The 15,702-nt window shown below is 29.7% G+C and overlaps 2 protein-coding genes across 2 annotated transcripts; one reads left to right on the forward strand and one right to left on the reverse strand.

The window, feature by feature from the left end:
- Window positions 1–1,584: 1,584 nt before the first annotated feature.
- LOC105774366 (ubiquitin-fold modifier 1) lies at window positions 1,585–3,842 on the reverse strand. Its single transcript, XM_012596854.2, has 4 exons — window positions 3,676–3,842; window positions 3,462–3,559; window positions 2,369–2,401; window positions 1,585–1,847 (listed from the first exon to the last, which is right to left on the reverse strand). The coding sequence occupies exons 1-4, from the start codon at window positions 3,741–3,743 to the stop codon at window positions 1,780–1,782; spliced, it is 267 nt and encodes an 88-aa protein (XP_012452308.1). The 5' UTR covers window positions 3,744–3,842; the 3' UTR covers window positions 1,585–1,779.
- A 7,876-nt stretch (window positions 3,843–11,718) lies between these two features.
- LOC105773444 (auxin transporter-like protein 3) lies at window positions 11,719–14,199 on the forward strand. The gene is made up of 8 exons (XM_012595366.2): window positions 11,719–11,972; window positions 12,074–12,259; window positions 12,371–12,483; window positions 12,572–12,755; window positions 12,847–12,944; window positions 13,037–13,244; window positions 13,319–13,576; window positions 13,662–14,199. Exons 1-8 carry the CDS (start codon window positions 11,817–11,819, stop codon window positions 13,851–13,853), a joined length of 1,395 nt encoding a protein of 464 aa, XP_012450820.1. The 5' UTR covers window positions 11,719–11,816; the 3' UTR covers window positions 13,854–14,199.
- The last annotated feature ends 1,503 nt before the right edge of the window (window positions 14,200–15,702 follow it).

Genomic DNA, 15,702 nt, shown 5'->3' on the forward strand with positions numbered 1-15,702 from the left:
GTTTATAAATCCATGCGCATTTTATATATAAATATATGTATATACATATACATTCTTGTATTATTTTATTTTCATATCTTTATACATACATATTTTTCTTATTATAATGCGTATATATTCTTAGACTTCTTAAACGCATGCATATATTTTACATACGTTTTACATGTTTCATTTTATCTTTTAGCTTTTATATATTTTATATTTTATAGATATATACAATGCCATTTTTGGGTTTTAACCAATAAAGTCATTAAATCAGCCGTATTTTAGCTTCTCCCCTAATTCCTTTTTTGGTGACATAGGGTAGATTGAATGAAAAATAATTTTTTTTAATTTTGCTAAAAATATCTTATTCGCTAATATAATAAATTATATTATTTTAATGAAATTACTAGTATATAATTTATTTTATTGTATTATATTTTATAAATTTTTAAAAGAACCTGATTTATTATTTTGTCTTGGCCCAATCATCCACCATAATAGAGAGATTAACAACTCTCTCAATCCTAGAACCACTGTTCGTGTGGGATTAATTTGCAACACTATCATCTAACACAACATTCCTATCTTATAAGTTCCAGCAACAATAGTGAAATTATCATTCAAACATACACCAACATTAACGTATCGATGCGTTCAAAAAACTGTTTTTTCAATTTTCCAGTAATCTCAGTAATTTTGAAAAAAATTTAATATTTAAGTTTTGAGAAAAAAAACATGACTTTCATATTTTTTCAAGAAAACTAAATTTTAGGAAAAAAAGAATTATTAGTTTTATAAAAATATATTTTTAAAAATTTTAGAAGAAATTTGTAATTTTATATACAAAATAATATTTTAATACTTTTGGTTTTATAATTTGAATATCTAATCTATATAAAATATTTTATAATTTTAGAAAGAGAACATTTAATTTTATATATTTTGAAATTTTAGAATTATAAAATCCTAAAAATTCTAAATTTTTATATAAATTAAAAATTGAAATTATAAAGAAACCTATATTAAAAAAAATTATAATTTCTGAAATTTTAGAACTTTTGCATTTTTATAATTTAAGTAATTTCAAATAAAAACTTGGATATTTTTAAGATTTTTTGGAATTTCTTTTTTGTAGAAAAGTATCACGTGGTAGTATTATAGTGGTCCAAATGCACTGACACGTTATACTTTAACACCGTTAAACCCAAGTACATTTTTGGAAGACGGAACAAGTTATAAAAGGCATATTGAACATTTAAAAACTATAAGTGCCACATTAAAAGTTTTGATAAAGTAAAAGTTTTGATAAAGTAAGAAGGGCAAATATGCAATTATCCCCTTTTAAAATGTCAAAATTTCTTTTATTACAATTTTACAGTTTTTCAATGTAGAAATTTTTGAATACTTTATAAATTTTCTTAGAATTCTTAGGAGTTAGGATTTCTGAAAATTTCCTTTCATTAATTTAATGTATCTTAAAATAAAAATCGAACCCTAATCACATGATTAAAGGATAACTATATTGCTCAAACATCAAGTAATAAAATAAAAATATTACCAATAAAAAACACCAAGATGAAATGAAACCAAACATTAACATGCATCAAACAAAATTCAGGGTCTTTAAATTATATTGCTCCTATATATTTTCTTTAGGAAAAAAAGAAGTTGCTATCCGTCATGTTCTACATCAAGTAAAAGTTTAAACATACATACCAAAACAAAGGATCCATAACCAAACAAAGTCATAACCAGTCTTCTCACTCAGAGATAACAAATGAAGTTTTTGTTATTTCAAAAGGCTCCCACCCTGTCACGGGGAATCAGACGAAGTTCCGATCCATGTTTGAGGAACACATTTCCTGCCAAATCCAATCGAGTATTATAGGTAAACATAAATCATAAACTAAAACTGCAAAATCTTTTTATTGTTGTAACCGCAGAATAGCTATTTTATTTTCCGGCTTAGACGGAGATTCTATTTACATAAGTCATAATAGGATGAACATTCAACACAGACACCAAGCATCAGAAGAGAGGTAGAATAGACTTAACATAAACCATACTATAGGTTTTGATATTACTGAGGCTATTCATGATTAAGGCAGATAGGAAAAACAAGGATATAGCTGTAATTCACATCATTACGTTTTTCTGGAAGTATTCAACGAAAGTGAAACTTACACAGGAATGCCTGTCTGCTTAAATGATATCCTAAACTAATCTTACACGCCGGATTCTCAAAAACGAAAATATCGATGCTTATTTCAGGTGCAAAGTTTATAGAAAATGGTAAAATTTCAGGAGACTTGATAAAGAAGAGCAAATAAAATGAAGCTCTAAAACCCTAAAATTAGTCAACAACAATTAAGTGTCAGCATACCTGCACTTTGCTGAGGATTGATTCCCACGCCATCTGTTTTCAGAAAAAAACATAATATAATTCAATATAAAATGAAGTGGAAACTAACATATAATTTACGATGAACATATTAAGATACCTAACATCATAGAGTTGACATGCCCATCTGATCACAACTGTATACACATTTATATTTAAAACAACATAGTTGCAACTAGGATTATTGAAAAGTAAATGATAAAAATGGAGCCAAAGCTGCTTATGAAGAGTTAACCATGGCAAAGTTTTGATTTATCAACAATTGGTTCCAACTATCCTTTATCGACAAACAGAACCAAATTTCAAGCAGAAGATAATGAATCCTTTCAAATATGATGAACTTGATTAGGCCATTTTTAATTGTTTGCTAAAGAGTATACAGTGTCTTTTCATTGTCTTGGCCTGCTTGATATTTTAGCTAATCTAACTAAACGACAACCATATGTATAGAACAGATGGAGCACCGTAATGTGCTCCTCTGTACAAGTCTCTCATGTCATTACTAATCAATAAGACCGAACAACTCTAATTGACTTATGACCCATTCATTGAAAAACAATGAATAGCCTTTAATCATAATTGACAACTTCTCATGAAATTAACACAATGTTTGCAGCCACAAATAAGTGAATACAGATGAATTTTAAGTAGGGGAACAAGATAATATAGCAAAGAAAAAAAAAAGGCCCAAATGTTAAAAAAAATACTTTAAATAACATAATAGAAAATAAATAAAGAGATTGCACTTGAAAAAGCATATAACATCTGCCAATTCTATCAAAATATTAAAAGAAAAACAATTATTTTGATCACGTATTTTTCTTTTCATCATAGTTGCCTAAGAAAATCAGATTGTACTAAATTGAATTCAGCCTAATTCACCAATTATTTCGATTTCCTTTAAAAAAGGGCAAATTTGCTAATCTAAGCCAGTTTACATCTTCCAATTCCCAAATCCTAATTTAACAAAAAAAGCATGTGATTTAATTGAGACATGCAAAAAGAAATATAAAATCACCAAAATCAATACTGAAATCCAAAAAAGAAAAAGAGTAGAGGGAACGAATTGAATTACCATTGGTGATGATAGCACTGGTTTGAGGAGGGACTTTGAATTCCTCGGCTGCGAATTTCAAGACGGCTGTAAAAGGGGCTGCTTCAGGCACGCTAAACCTGCAATTTCGAAAATCATATCAAAAATAAAAATCAAGATTAATAATCAAAATTAGGGAAAATTAAATCAAGCGATCGAACCCCCCCCCCCAAAAAAAAAAAAAAAGAGAACTCACACTTTGAAAGGGAGCTTAGGATCAGAGGTAAGAGTGACTTTAAAAGACACTTTCCCTCCGCTCGCCATTTCTCTCCTTCGCTTTTTCAGATTTCTGAAATTTTCCCAACAAAAAGAGATCTGATTATATATAATCTTTTTAATTAAATTTCTCGAAATTAATTTATAGATATCGCTAAAAATGAAAAACAGTGAAAAAAATAGATTTCGAATGGGCTGGGTCTTGGCCTAAAAAAGAGCTGGGTTCATTGAGCCTGGACCTTTTGTTAGAAATATCCTGATTATATAATTAATTAAAGTCTTAATGCAAACTTTAGTCCTTGAAGTATACCGTTTTTTCACTTTAGTCCTTAAAGTTTTTTTCCTACTTTAGTCTCTAACGTTATCAGAGTTCCCAGTTTAGTCCTTAAAGTTTGTTAATTAAACACTAGATTTGGAGAGGAAAAATGAATAGGAATAAAGGAAGATTTAGTGCCTAGTCTCTCAACTTGTAACTTTTCCAACTATGGCCTCTGAATTCTTTTGTTCACATTAGTTTCAAAACTTGATAATTTTTATCCAATTTGATCCTTAAATTTAGATTTTGTTAAAGTGTGATAATGTGATACTTTGAGATTGAGCCACTAGAAACTTTTTTAATTTTAAAAAAATTATATCTTTATTTTTAATTATTTTTAATTATTTAAATTTTATATAAGTCTATTTAAAAATTTTATGCAACGATGAAGCAATTTAAAATGAATATATGATATTCATTCATAAATACTTTATTTTTATAGTCTTTATTCATTTATCAAGTTGTATAAAATAACGAATATTATGATTAGATTAATAGCTTTTTTATCATTTCTGTTTTTATTTTATATATTATAATATAATTATTAATATTATGAACATATTTTTAATGGTTTGCCAACATGTTTTATTATAAATTCATAAACATGACAAATAAATTATATGATTTTAAAAGTTTCATGAACATATAACTTAAACATAAAAATTAAATAAATGAATATGGATTGTGTTTTAGTTCGATTAGCATGAGTATTGTTGTCAATTCACGAGGATGTGTTTTCGAGTGCACTGAAACACGTTATTTTCTTATTTATGAGTTAGGGAGGAATTACAATTTCATGAATTATTAAAAACGCATTATCCAAATATTTTAAAAAATTAATTTTGTGTTGCTTGCCCAAAGTCACTACTCAAATTTGGAGATAAAAAATTACAAATTCTAAAATTCCAACTCATTTATAACGAAAAAATCAATTAAATTAAATTTAGGTTTTTTAAGATCTTTTCTTTCTCAATCCTTAAATAAGAGAATACATACAATTTAGCATGCTTGAACTCATGAACTCCTATATTAACAATAATACCAACGTCAGTCGAATCAAGATTCACTCCACAGATATTTTCTATTTAATAATAATTGGGAAACACTTGAGTTGGAGTGTTAGGTTGAGATGGGCCGGCAATGCCCTTAGCTTTAGTACTTTGAGGGCCCAATGAAGAAGATATGATACCCAATTAGGCGCTTTTGGAGATTACCATAAAATTATATATGAAAGTCATAAAAATGTATGTAGTCAGCTCGAACTTTTTGGAGAAAATAAAAAAGGGAAAAAGGAAGGCAGAGAAGAGAACATGGAAGATGGAGCCAATGGCACAATGGCTGGGCCAAGCCTTAGATTCTGGTCTGACCCTTCCCATGTTACATGGTCCTTCACCATCCCACTTACTCTATCATTCATCTCCTTCCTTCAAATAATGTTATTTTTGGTTCATGGAGTTTTCTTTCTATGTGTCTAGTTTCCTTGCACTTACCATTTCACTTTCATCCATTTTTTAGGTTACAAATACATGCAATATTATCATCAAATTGATAATAGAATAATGATTAAACAAGACTCGTACATCATAAAACTTAAATTAAATTTTGATTGAGAACTTATACATGGTATTTACACATAGTGAGACTTGAACATTGAATCTCAAAGTTTTCAAAACTTCAACCTTACTATTAAGTTAATACCTCGTTGAAAACCATTGGTATTCATAATGAAATTAAAATTATCTAACGAGATTTGAATAAAATATAGAACTTGAAACTTAACTTAGTTGATTGTTGAAATTATTTTAAATTTTTAAGTGCAGTTTGTTCGTACTTAACAATTATCGTTCATGATTCAACTAAGATTATTAGAGCTTTGTTTAATATTAAGTGTAAAATAGTGTTCTAATAAAAATAAAAAATTTGAAGCTTAACTCAATTGATTGAGGATATTCTCGATTTTATGATGACGAGGATGGAAAGAAAGAGAGAAAGGGATTCTTCAATGAAACATCCTTTTAAGCACGTGGGACAATGCATCCATTGAAATGCTATTATCTTCCCGAGAATTTAAAGCACCACAAAAGTGCTTTAAAATGCTATATAGAACTTCGCATGACATCATTAGGTAAAAGTAATACAAAGATTTCTATGTTAAGAGTCAAATTATATTTAATTTTTTTTATTAAAAATGAGTAAATTAGTTTTTATACGTTAGATCAAAGAGTAAAATGATTTTTTTTGTTAAAAATTACATCTGTACTATTAAAAACTGGCGTGACTGACGAAATAACTAGATAGTGACACGTGACATGCCACGTGTATCTCATGCTGACATATTTGTTCTTAATAGTAGAAATAGATGAAATTTTTAACAAAAAGACTAATTTATCCTATGATCTAATGTATAAAAACTAATTTACCAATTTTTTTTAATAAATGAAACAAAATATATTTCAATTTCTAGCACAAGGACTTCCATGATAATTTTACCAACATCCTTCAAACTAATAAATTTACATCATATTAAATACAGATCGCATCTAGTTTAGTTCAATAAACTCATTTTTATTATTTTTAACATATTAAAAACTATGTATTTATATTTATCTCACATATTTTATAATTAAATTTAAATAATTAAAAAAATCTCATTATGTTCCTTTACTTGAGATATCTAGTTTATGAAAGGATCACCACCTTTTCCTTTCTTTTTTAATCAATCATTTGAGAGAAAAAATCAAAATTTATAACAAAAGATGAAGATGATTATCCATTATCATACAATCAAAACTTGATGGAATTGCCCAACTAACAACAAAAGGTCATGTAAGAAAAATGTAACATTTCAACTAATTTTCCTAGGTTTTCCCATGATTAGTCAAGTTGCACCATTTCATAAGGGTTAAAATTTGTTCCAAGTGTCCGTACCGTTTATACATTTGAAATTTAGTTATTTTACTTTTTGAATTTAAAAATATAAGGCCAATTATTAATATTGTTAAATTCGAGTTCATTACAACATCATTTTCTTTAGTTACATGGTTACAAAGTGAGTACATTTTTTATTTCAAATTAACAAAAAAAATTAATAGTGTTAGCAATTGGACTAAATACTGAAATCTAAAAGGTAGAGTCACTGAATTCTTAAAAACAAAAGTACAAAGAGTGCAGGGACTTGTGTCATATTTTAACCTTTTCTAGAACAACTGACCGATATAACAATATTTTGCTATAACAATCAAGTTTTTAGTAAAACCGATTTTTATGTTTTATTTTAACATTCTAGAACAATTTTTCACTTATAAAAGCAACAATCATATAGTTATGAAGTATATTCTTTATTAAATTAGTTTTCTATAACAACACATTATCTAAAATTTTAAGTAAAATTATAGATATTTCTTGTAAGCAAGCATGTTAATTATAATTTATTAAATAAAACTAATCGTAATTAAAATATTATTTCAATAAAATGTTTAAATTTCACATGAAAAAATCTATTAATCATATTTTATTAAATGAAATAATCTTTGGTGGGTGGAATTAAATATTCAATAAACTATTAAAGATATAGTTTTAACATATGCAAAACATAGAACAACTACGTTAAAAGAAATGGAGAAGGGAGGAAAATAGAGGGAGAAGCAGAAGAGAATAAAAAATAAAGAAAAAAGAAAAGTTAAAAAAAATATAAAAGAAAAAATTTATATTGCTCAAAATGAAAAAAAAATATAGGGAACGGTTGTATAAAGTAACCTAAAATTTTTGTTTGAAACGATGATTTAATGTGCCACGTCAGCTTACCATTACACCGTTAATGACAATTAACAGCTCAATGACTAAAATATTACAACGCGATAACGTAAGTGACTAAAATGTAACATTTCAAACATAAGTGACTAAAATGTAACATGAGGTAAACATAAAAGTAATAATGCATCACATGCTGGACATTTTTTTAATTTTATTGATTTGATTCTCACTTTCTTTCGTTTTTGAACATAATTTTCACTTTCTTCATTTAATGAAAATTCACAATATATTCTATGGTTGATTACAACAATTATTTCGTAATAAACATGTTATAGGTGTATGATAGACATCTCTTTACAACAGACAAAATCGTAATAGACAAATAGAGCTATTATAGAGAGGGTGATTGTATTTATATTTTTTAATAAAAATGTTAAAATATGTCATAAGTCCATGTACTCTTCACAAAATTAAAATTTAGTCCCTATACTTTTATTTATAGGAATTTAATCTATCTACTTTTCAAATTTCAAAATCCAGGTCCAACTGTTAATACTATTAAAAGTATTTTGTTAAATTCAAATTCATTACTGATGTCATTTTTTAGTTGCATTATTACAAAGTGAGATTTTTTATTATTTCAAAATGTCACATCAATAAATTTGACAAAAAAATAATAGTATTAAAAATTGGACCTGAATGTTAAATTTTAAAAAATAAAGAACTAAATTCTTAAATATAAAAATATAGGGACTAAAATCCAAATTTATAAAAATAACCTATGGCATATTTCAACCTCAAATTAGATTATCACTCAAAAGAATTGAGATTTGTTAACTTGTTTTGTTCGCCGACGATCAATCCACATCCTATCTGATCTAAAGGTCTCGTATCGTTTTCTTTTTCCATTCACATTCATTTTCCCAGCATCCAAACAAAGGTGAAATCATGAAATTATGATCAAATTGGAAACTTTGAAAAAAAGAAAAATAACTGAAAGTTGATGCATCACTAATCCACTCGATCCCCAAGTCAAAGTGGGGCATTCCAAAATAAGCTTTCGAGCTTTTCGCAGCTGTTTTGGTCCCCCCTCCCCCCCGGTTATTTTTTTCCCCAGAAAGACTACCCTCTTGCTCTCACATGGGAAAGTTGCTCCATATGCACTAAACGGCAACGAGTTGAATATCTAACTAACATTTTAAGTCCAAATTTTATAGGTAGGGAAAGGAGTTTTGGAAGAATTTATAAGTTGAATTTTACTTTCCACATAATATATATTTTTGTTTCTCAAATATATTCATTAGAGCGAATCCAATGACTCATTTTTTGTGTTCTGTAAATCCATTAAGGCGGTAGAGATAGACCTATCCATGGGTCGGGTCACCTGGCTTGACCCCAGAAATGAGAGTATTTGGATAAAAATATAGGTTTAAAAAATAGGTTTGAGTAAAAAAAAAAGGCCTGTTTAGAAAACGAGCTCGGCCCAAATATGCAAAAAAAAATTGTTGCTTTTCCTTGCTTTTTTTATTATTACTATTTTATTGTTTTTTTTTTTTTCACTATTTTGCTACCATTTCACTATCATGTTGGTACTATTTTGTTAGTATTGTTTGGATATTGTATAACTTTTGTTTTATTATTAATTTTGTTACTATTTTAGAGGCATTTACTTGTTAAATTGTACATATCTTAGTGTTATTTAAGTATACATATATATATATATTTATTTTCAATTTGTTGAGAAACATTTATTTTAATATTTTTAGTATTTTTGATATATTATATTTTATTTAAAAATAAAAAATTAATAGGAGTAGACTAGGCCGGGCCTGGGTTTTAACATTTTTATTTAGTCTGTATTTGGGCAAAATCTTAGGCCTATTTTCCAGACCAGGCCCAAACCTAGCAAATAGGCTTAAAAATTTAGTTGGACCCGGCCCGGTCCATAGACACCTCTTGATAGACATTAATCACGAAATTTAAAACTATTCCACATGTAATGTCAACAATCAAATTTTACGTTATTTTTTTTATTTATTATTATTTATTTCAGTCGAAAGAATCCTTCATGATTAGAACTAAATGGAATTTAAACAAATGAAAAAAGAAGAAGAAAAGAATGGTGGTGATTGTGTTGTAATTACGAAAGGTGCTTGATTAAAGGCAGTCAAAATAATGACAAGTATCATTTTCGAGCTGTCTAATTACCTTTTGCCTGACATCTCCTTTCTATTACAATGTGAAAAGCCTGAACTTACAGCCAAACCACAATCATGTTTTAATTTGCCTTGCATTAAAGCAACGCGTCAAATGATATTGTATTGAATTATCAGTTTTTTTCCCCCTAAATATTCCCTTCCCTTTTACATCTTCAACCTATTATTCATAGTTTTGTCTGCCGTTCTTAAAAACTGCAATGTACTATTACACCAAATACTCATTGATTCTTGCAATTTTTTTTTTACTTACGACTAATTAAAATAAATCTAAAACAAACACATATATAAATTATATACAGTAAAATTCGAGATTTAAATACCAACTTCATACCGCTTGAGAAATAGTGTTCAATAGAAAACAACATTGTTTTCCTTTTCTCATGTTTGCCACAGAACTAAGCAAAATGAAAAATGCTAGGTTTTATTTTTTGAGTTTTAGGGTTTAGATTTAGATTTTTTCCTTTAAAATACAATATATTTTGTCACCGCACTTAATACTTAATTAGTAAGTATTAAAATAAAAATATCCTTAAAATTGAAAATAATTTCAGTGGTGTAATATTGGACTTCCTCGACCAAATATTCATTTGTATATGAAAAGTACGTACTACAATGATGTATTTAGACAAACTTAGTTCTCATGTTATTATTATGTTATAACAATTTTGATATATGCTTAAAGGAAAGAACTTGTATCAAATTCTGTTGAAGAATAGGGTACTTCGTCGGATATAAATTTAATTTAAATATTAATTAAAAAATATATATTATTATTTTTGGACATACCGAAAAACAAATTTTGGCAAGGGATGAAATGACATGCTAACTCAATTATTCCCTTAATTTGAACATGTCGCCATAATCTAAATAAAGCCACCTAATTGTGACTTCTAAAAGCGAGAGCATTTCAAGATCATGGTCGGATACAAAAACTACCCCCGCAAAATAATAATAATAAAAGACCTAATCAGTAATATTCTCATCTAATCAACCCCTTCAATCTTGGTTTAGATTTAATTTGACACCTTTGAAAATTATATATTTTGTAAAGCCAGTTGGCACACGTGTGGTACTAATCATGTTTAGCACCAAAGCTCACTCCCTGTAATCATTCACTACCATCCTTTTTACCCTACCCCAACATCTCCCCTCCCCTAACATTCATACTCAAATCAATTACACTAATCCTTTCTCTCCCCCACTTTCTTAGCTTTTTTTTTTTTTTAATTTAGTCCTTGAGGACTAAATAATTTCTTTTTTGTATTTGATTCAATACCAATCAATGTTGAATGGCTTTCTTTTATGATGAAAATAGGACACATAGTGGACCACCCGCTCGTGCAATGCATGAGAGCATGGACCCATCACCTTCCTGTCAGCCCCAAAGGAAGAAATAACACTGAAATGAGCTTGTCACCCATGGGGGACATTGATGCATCAACCCACCAATGAATGCTAAAGCTATAACCAACTTAGGAAATATCATGTTATCTTTTTTTCGTATTAAGAAATGTAAATCCCGATTATTTACAACTTATATATTTTTTCATTCACAAAAAAACGGTGTACTAACCTTTTAAACATGTATATACATGTACTAGTATTCAGTAACTAGCTAGGTCCCCACAGGGGTGACTCAATTATTGCTCAACAAATTCTTTTACTATATTTAAAAAAGAAAAAGGAAAAAAAGAAAAAGAGTATGGCAGCTGCTTAACTAGTAGTAGATAGGGAAAAGCAGCACTTAGGTTTATCTATAAAAATAGACTTAAATCACTCCATCACTGCCCCCCCAACATTGCTATTGAAGCTTACAGTATCATTCCAAAAAACATGGCTTCTGAGAAGGTTGAAACAGTAGTAGCTGGAAACTATATAGAAATGGAAAGAGAAGAAGGGGATTCCAAGTCTGCAAAGAACAAACTATCAAATCTCTTTTGGCATGGTGGTTCAGTCTATGATGCATGGTTCAGCTGTGCTTCTAACCAGGCACACTTTCTTCACTTTGTTGCCAACTTGTTTCTTCTTACACATTTTGTCAACCACTTTGAGCTAATCTTTTTCTATGTTGTTTATGAAATTGCATATAGGTTGCTCAAGTTCTACTTACACTGCCATATTCATTCTCACAACTGGGAATGTTATCTGGGATTTTGTTCCAACTTTTTTATGGCTTAATGGGAAGCTGGACAGCATACCTTATAAGTTTACTTTATGTGGAGTATAGAACAAGGAAAGAAAGAGAAAAGGTTGATTTCAGGAATCATGTAATTCAGGTACCAAGTTTTTACCTTTTTTTTCTCATACTGAATGTTCTTTCAGAAAGCAAAAGAAAAAAAAAGTTACACATTTTTTTGGGTTCTTTTTGCAAATTTTTTTCATGGCAGTGGTTTGAAGTTCTGGATGGATTGTTGGGGAAACATTGGAGAAACATAGGTCTATTTTTCAACTGCACTTTTCTGCTGTTTGGATCAGTGATTCAGTTAATTGCCTGTGCTAGGTAAATAAACATAAAGAATCATAATTAATGCTTACAATTTGGATGTTTTTATCCATTTGTTCTGATTTTGCATTAATGGAATATACAGCAACATCTACTATATAAATGACAACCTTGATAAGAGAACTTGGACGTACATTTTTGGAGCCTGCTGTGCAACAACTGTGTTTATTCCTTCATTCCATAACTACAGAGTTTGGTCATTTCTTGGCCTTATGATGACTTCTTACACTGCATGGTACCTGACAATTGCCTCCCTTCTCCATGGACAGGTACATGACATAGCAGCTTTATACATATATATGATCTGTCATGTTTTATTCTCTATCCCTCAAAAATTCTCTTTGTTTTTACATGGGAAAGATTGATGGGGTGAAGCACTCAGGTCCAAACAAGATGGTTCTCTACTTCACTGGAGCCACCAACATTCTTTACACCTTTGGTGGTCATGCTGTCACTGTGTGAGCATTTCAACCTAAAAAATCTATACATCTTTTAGTGATATAATTGGACTTGGATTATAATCATTGTTAAATATGTGTTTTAATTGTAGGGAGATCATGCATGCTATGTGGAAGCCACAAAAGTTCAAAATGATATACTTGATAGCAACACTTTATGTGTTAACCCTAACTTTACCATCAGCTTCTGCTGTTTACTGGGCTTTTGGGGATTTGCTTCTTACCCATTCCAATGCTTTATCATTGCTACCAAGGTCTGGTTTCAGAGACACTGCTGTTATTCTCATGCTCATTCATCAGGTCTGTGTTTATGAACTTCAGATTCATTCATGGTAGTGAAAAAGTATGTAAACTAACTTCTTCTTTTTTTTCAGTTTATTACATTTGGATTTGCCTGCACTCCTTTATACTTTGTGTGGGAGAAATTCATTGGGGTGCATGAAACCAAGAGTGTGTTCAAGAGAGCACTGGCTAGACTCCCTGTAGTGATCCCAATCTGGTTCTTGGCTATTATCTTCCCTTTCTTTGGCCCTATCAATTCAACTGTTGGATCTCTCCTTGTCAGCTTCACTGTTTACATTATCCCTTCATTAGCACACATGATTACTTTTGCACCTTCATCCGCACGAGAGGTTAGCCATACTTTTTGTTCAATTATCATCATCATCCTCTCAATAACTATTACTGATGTTTTCTTCTTTGTTTTCTGTTTTGCAGAATGCAGTGGAGAGACCACCATCATTCCTTGGAGGGTGGGCGGGCATGTACTCCATCAACATCTTTGTTGTAGTATGGGTGTTGATTGTGGGATTTGGATTTGGAGGATGGGCAAGCATGCTTAATTTCATACAACAGATTAATACATTTGGTTTATTCACCAAATGCTATCAATGCCCTCATAAGGCTTGAAATATATGGATTTATTATCATCTTCTTCCCAAATGATTAACAAAGTTTTAAGATACTTTTCTTTTTAAGTGTGTAAAGAGATTGGCATTTGTAAGTTGTAACTCTCATTCCCCCCTTTCTTTCTTTTATTTTTGGGTTTGTTCTTGTAAGAGAGCTATATATTATATATTATTAATGGTTTCTATATGAAGGTGTGATGGCAATGATGGCCACCCCTAAACAAACCTAATCTCTTAAGCCTATGATATTTTTATGGGATTAACCCCCTCCATTTATGTCATCCCTGTCATGCAATGATATTTTTTATTCATAATTTATATATATCAAATCTATTCTATTCTATTCATCTCATGAATCTCCTTTCCCCACATATATCACAAAGTTTGATATATATATATATATATATATATATATATATATATATAAAGCCTTTTCATTGCCTTCCAATGGGAAATAAACAACAAATACAATAGTTTTTTTTTCACTTGTCACCCCACAATCTTAAACCATGATTAGTCTATATTTGATAAATTTAGAATTTGGACTTAATGGTCCCCATGGACCAACTATGAAATCCTAATAAAAGGGTCAGAAACTTATCTAATGGTATCATATATCTTTATTACCCACTGTTCACTGGTAGGTTTATATCAATTTTTGCAGCAAAACTAAATCACTTCAAAAAAGCTCACATCCCATGTGAGAGCAATGCAAAAAAAGATTATAGTATATAGTGTATGATAGCTTGTGGAAGTGTGCTTGCAATTACAAATACAACCAGTGGACAATGGGCATTTGTAACTATTGGGAAGCAAAAGCCTTGCCTAAAGGGTGATGGGGTGTGTTAGAACTTCAATTATAGAGGGCCTAATTTGACAGAATATGGTTTGTCCTTTAGGCATTTAAAGGGTCTATTATTATTATTATATTGTTTAAAAACAGGGTCTTATCTTCATAACTCAAAAATTGGAGGTTTGCCTAATTTGAAGTGTTCCCTTTGTACATTGTGTTTGACCACAAATGAAACGAGCACACAAGTTTCAAGGGTTCAACCATTTGGTGCTTGGAAATTAGCTATATAAATTATTGGTGTCCTCCACATGAGGGGATTTGGGGTTTTTAAAACCCTTTTTAAATTGTAGGACCATACCCGGCCCCTTCATAATTATTGCGTTGCATGTTTGGTACATATGTGCCACTGAACCATGCAACCAGCTGGCTTGGGTTTCTGGGCTAGGGGACCTTAAAGAAGTGAACCACTTAGCCAAGGTGTTAAGGGTTAGGGTTCATGGTCCTGTGGACCCATGGGCTTGTTGGGCTCATTATGACTCCCTATCTTCATTGCTAAAGTGACACATTCACTTCTTTGAAAAGGGAAAAATAAAGTTGAACGAATATATATATTAGAAAAGAAGAAGAAAAAAAAGGCAAACCTAATCTCTTAAGCCTATGCAAACTAAAAAGCCATATTCCCTTTCTAAACCTAATCTCACCCAAACTCAATAGAGCAAAAAAAGAAAAGAAAAGGTAAAATAAACAACCTTCCAAAGAAAAGATGAACATGTCATTTGGTATTCATTCACATGACTTTTATGTGTTAAAACTATGTAGTAGGACCTACTAACATAGTCCCCTATACGTACGATAACAAAAGTATACTTTAAAATTGTAATTAACATGTTAGCATTTTTTAACGTTCGTTTAAAGCATTATTGTACGTACATAAATTAAATTGCTCAATTTTATAATAAAGAAATTGGTATATGTCGTTGATAGATTTTTAAAAATGACGGAATTTTAAGGACTAAAATGGTAATTTGAATTAATTAGAGAGGAAGGAGAGGTGTTT

Source organism: Gossypium raimondii, chromosome 6, assembly GCF_025698545.1.
Source record: "Gossypium raimondii isolate GPD5lz chromosome 6, ASM2569854v1, whole genome shotgun sequence".
Classification (NCBI taxonomy): Eukaryota; Viridiplantae; Streptophyta; class Magnoliopsida; order Malvales; family Malvaceae; genus Gossypium; species Gossypium raimondii.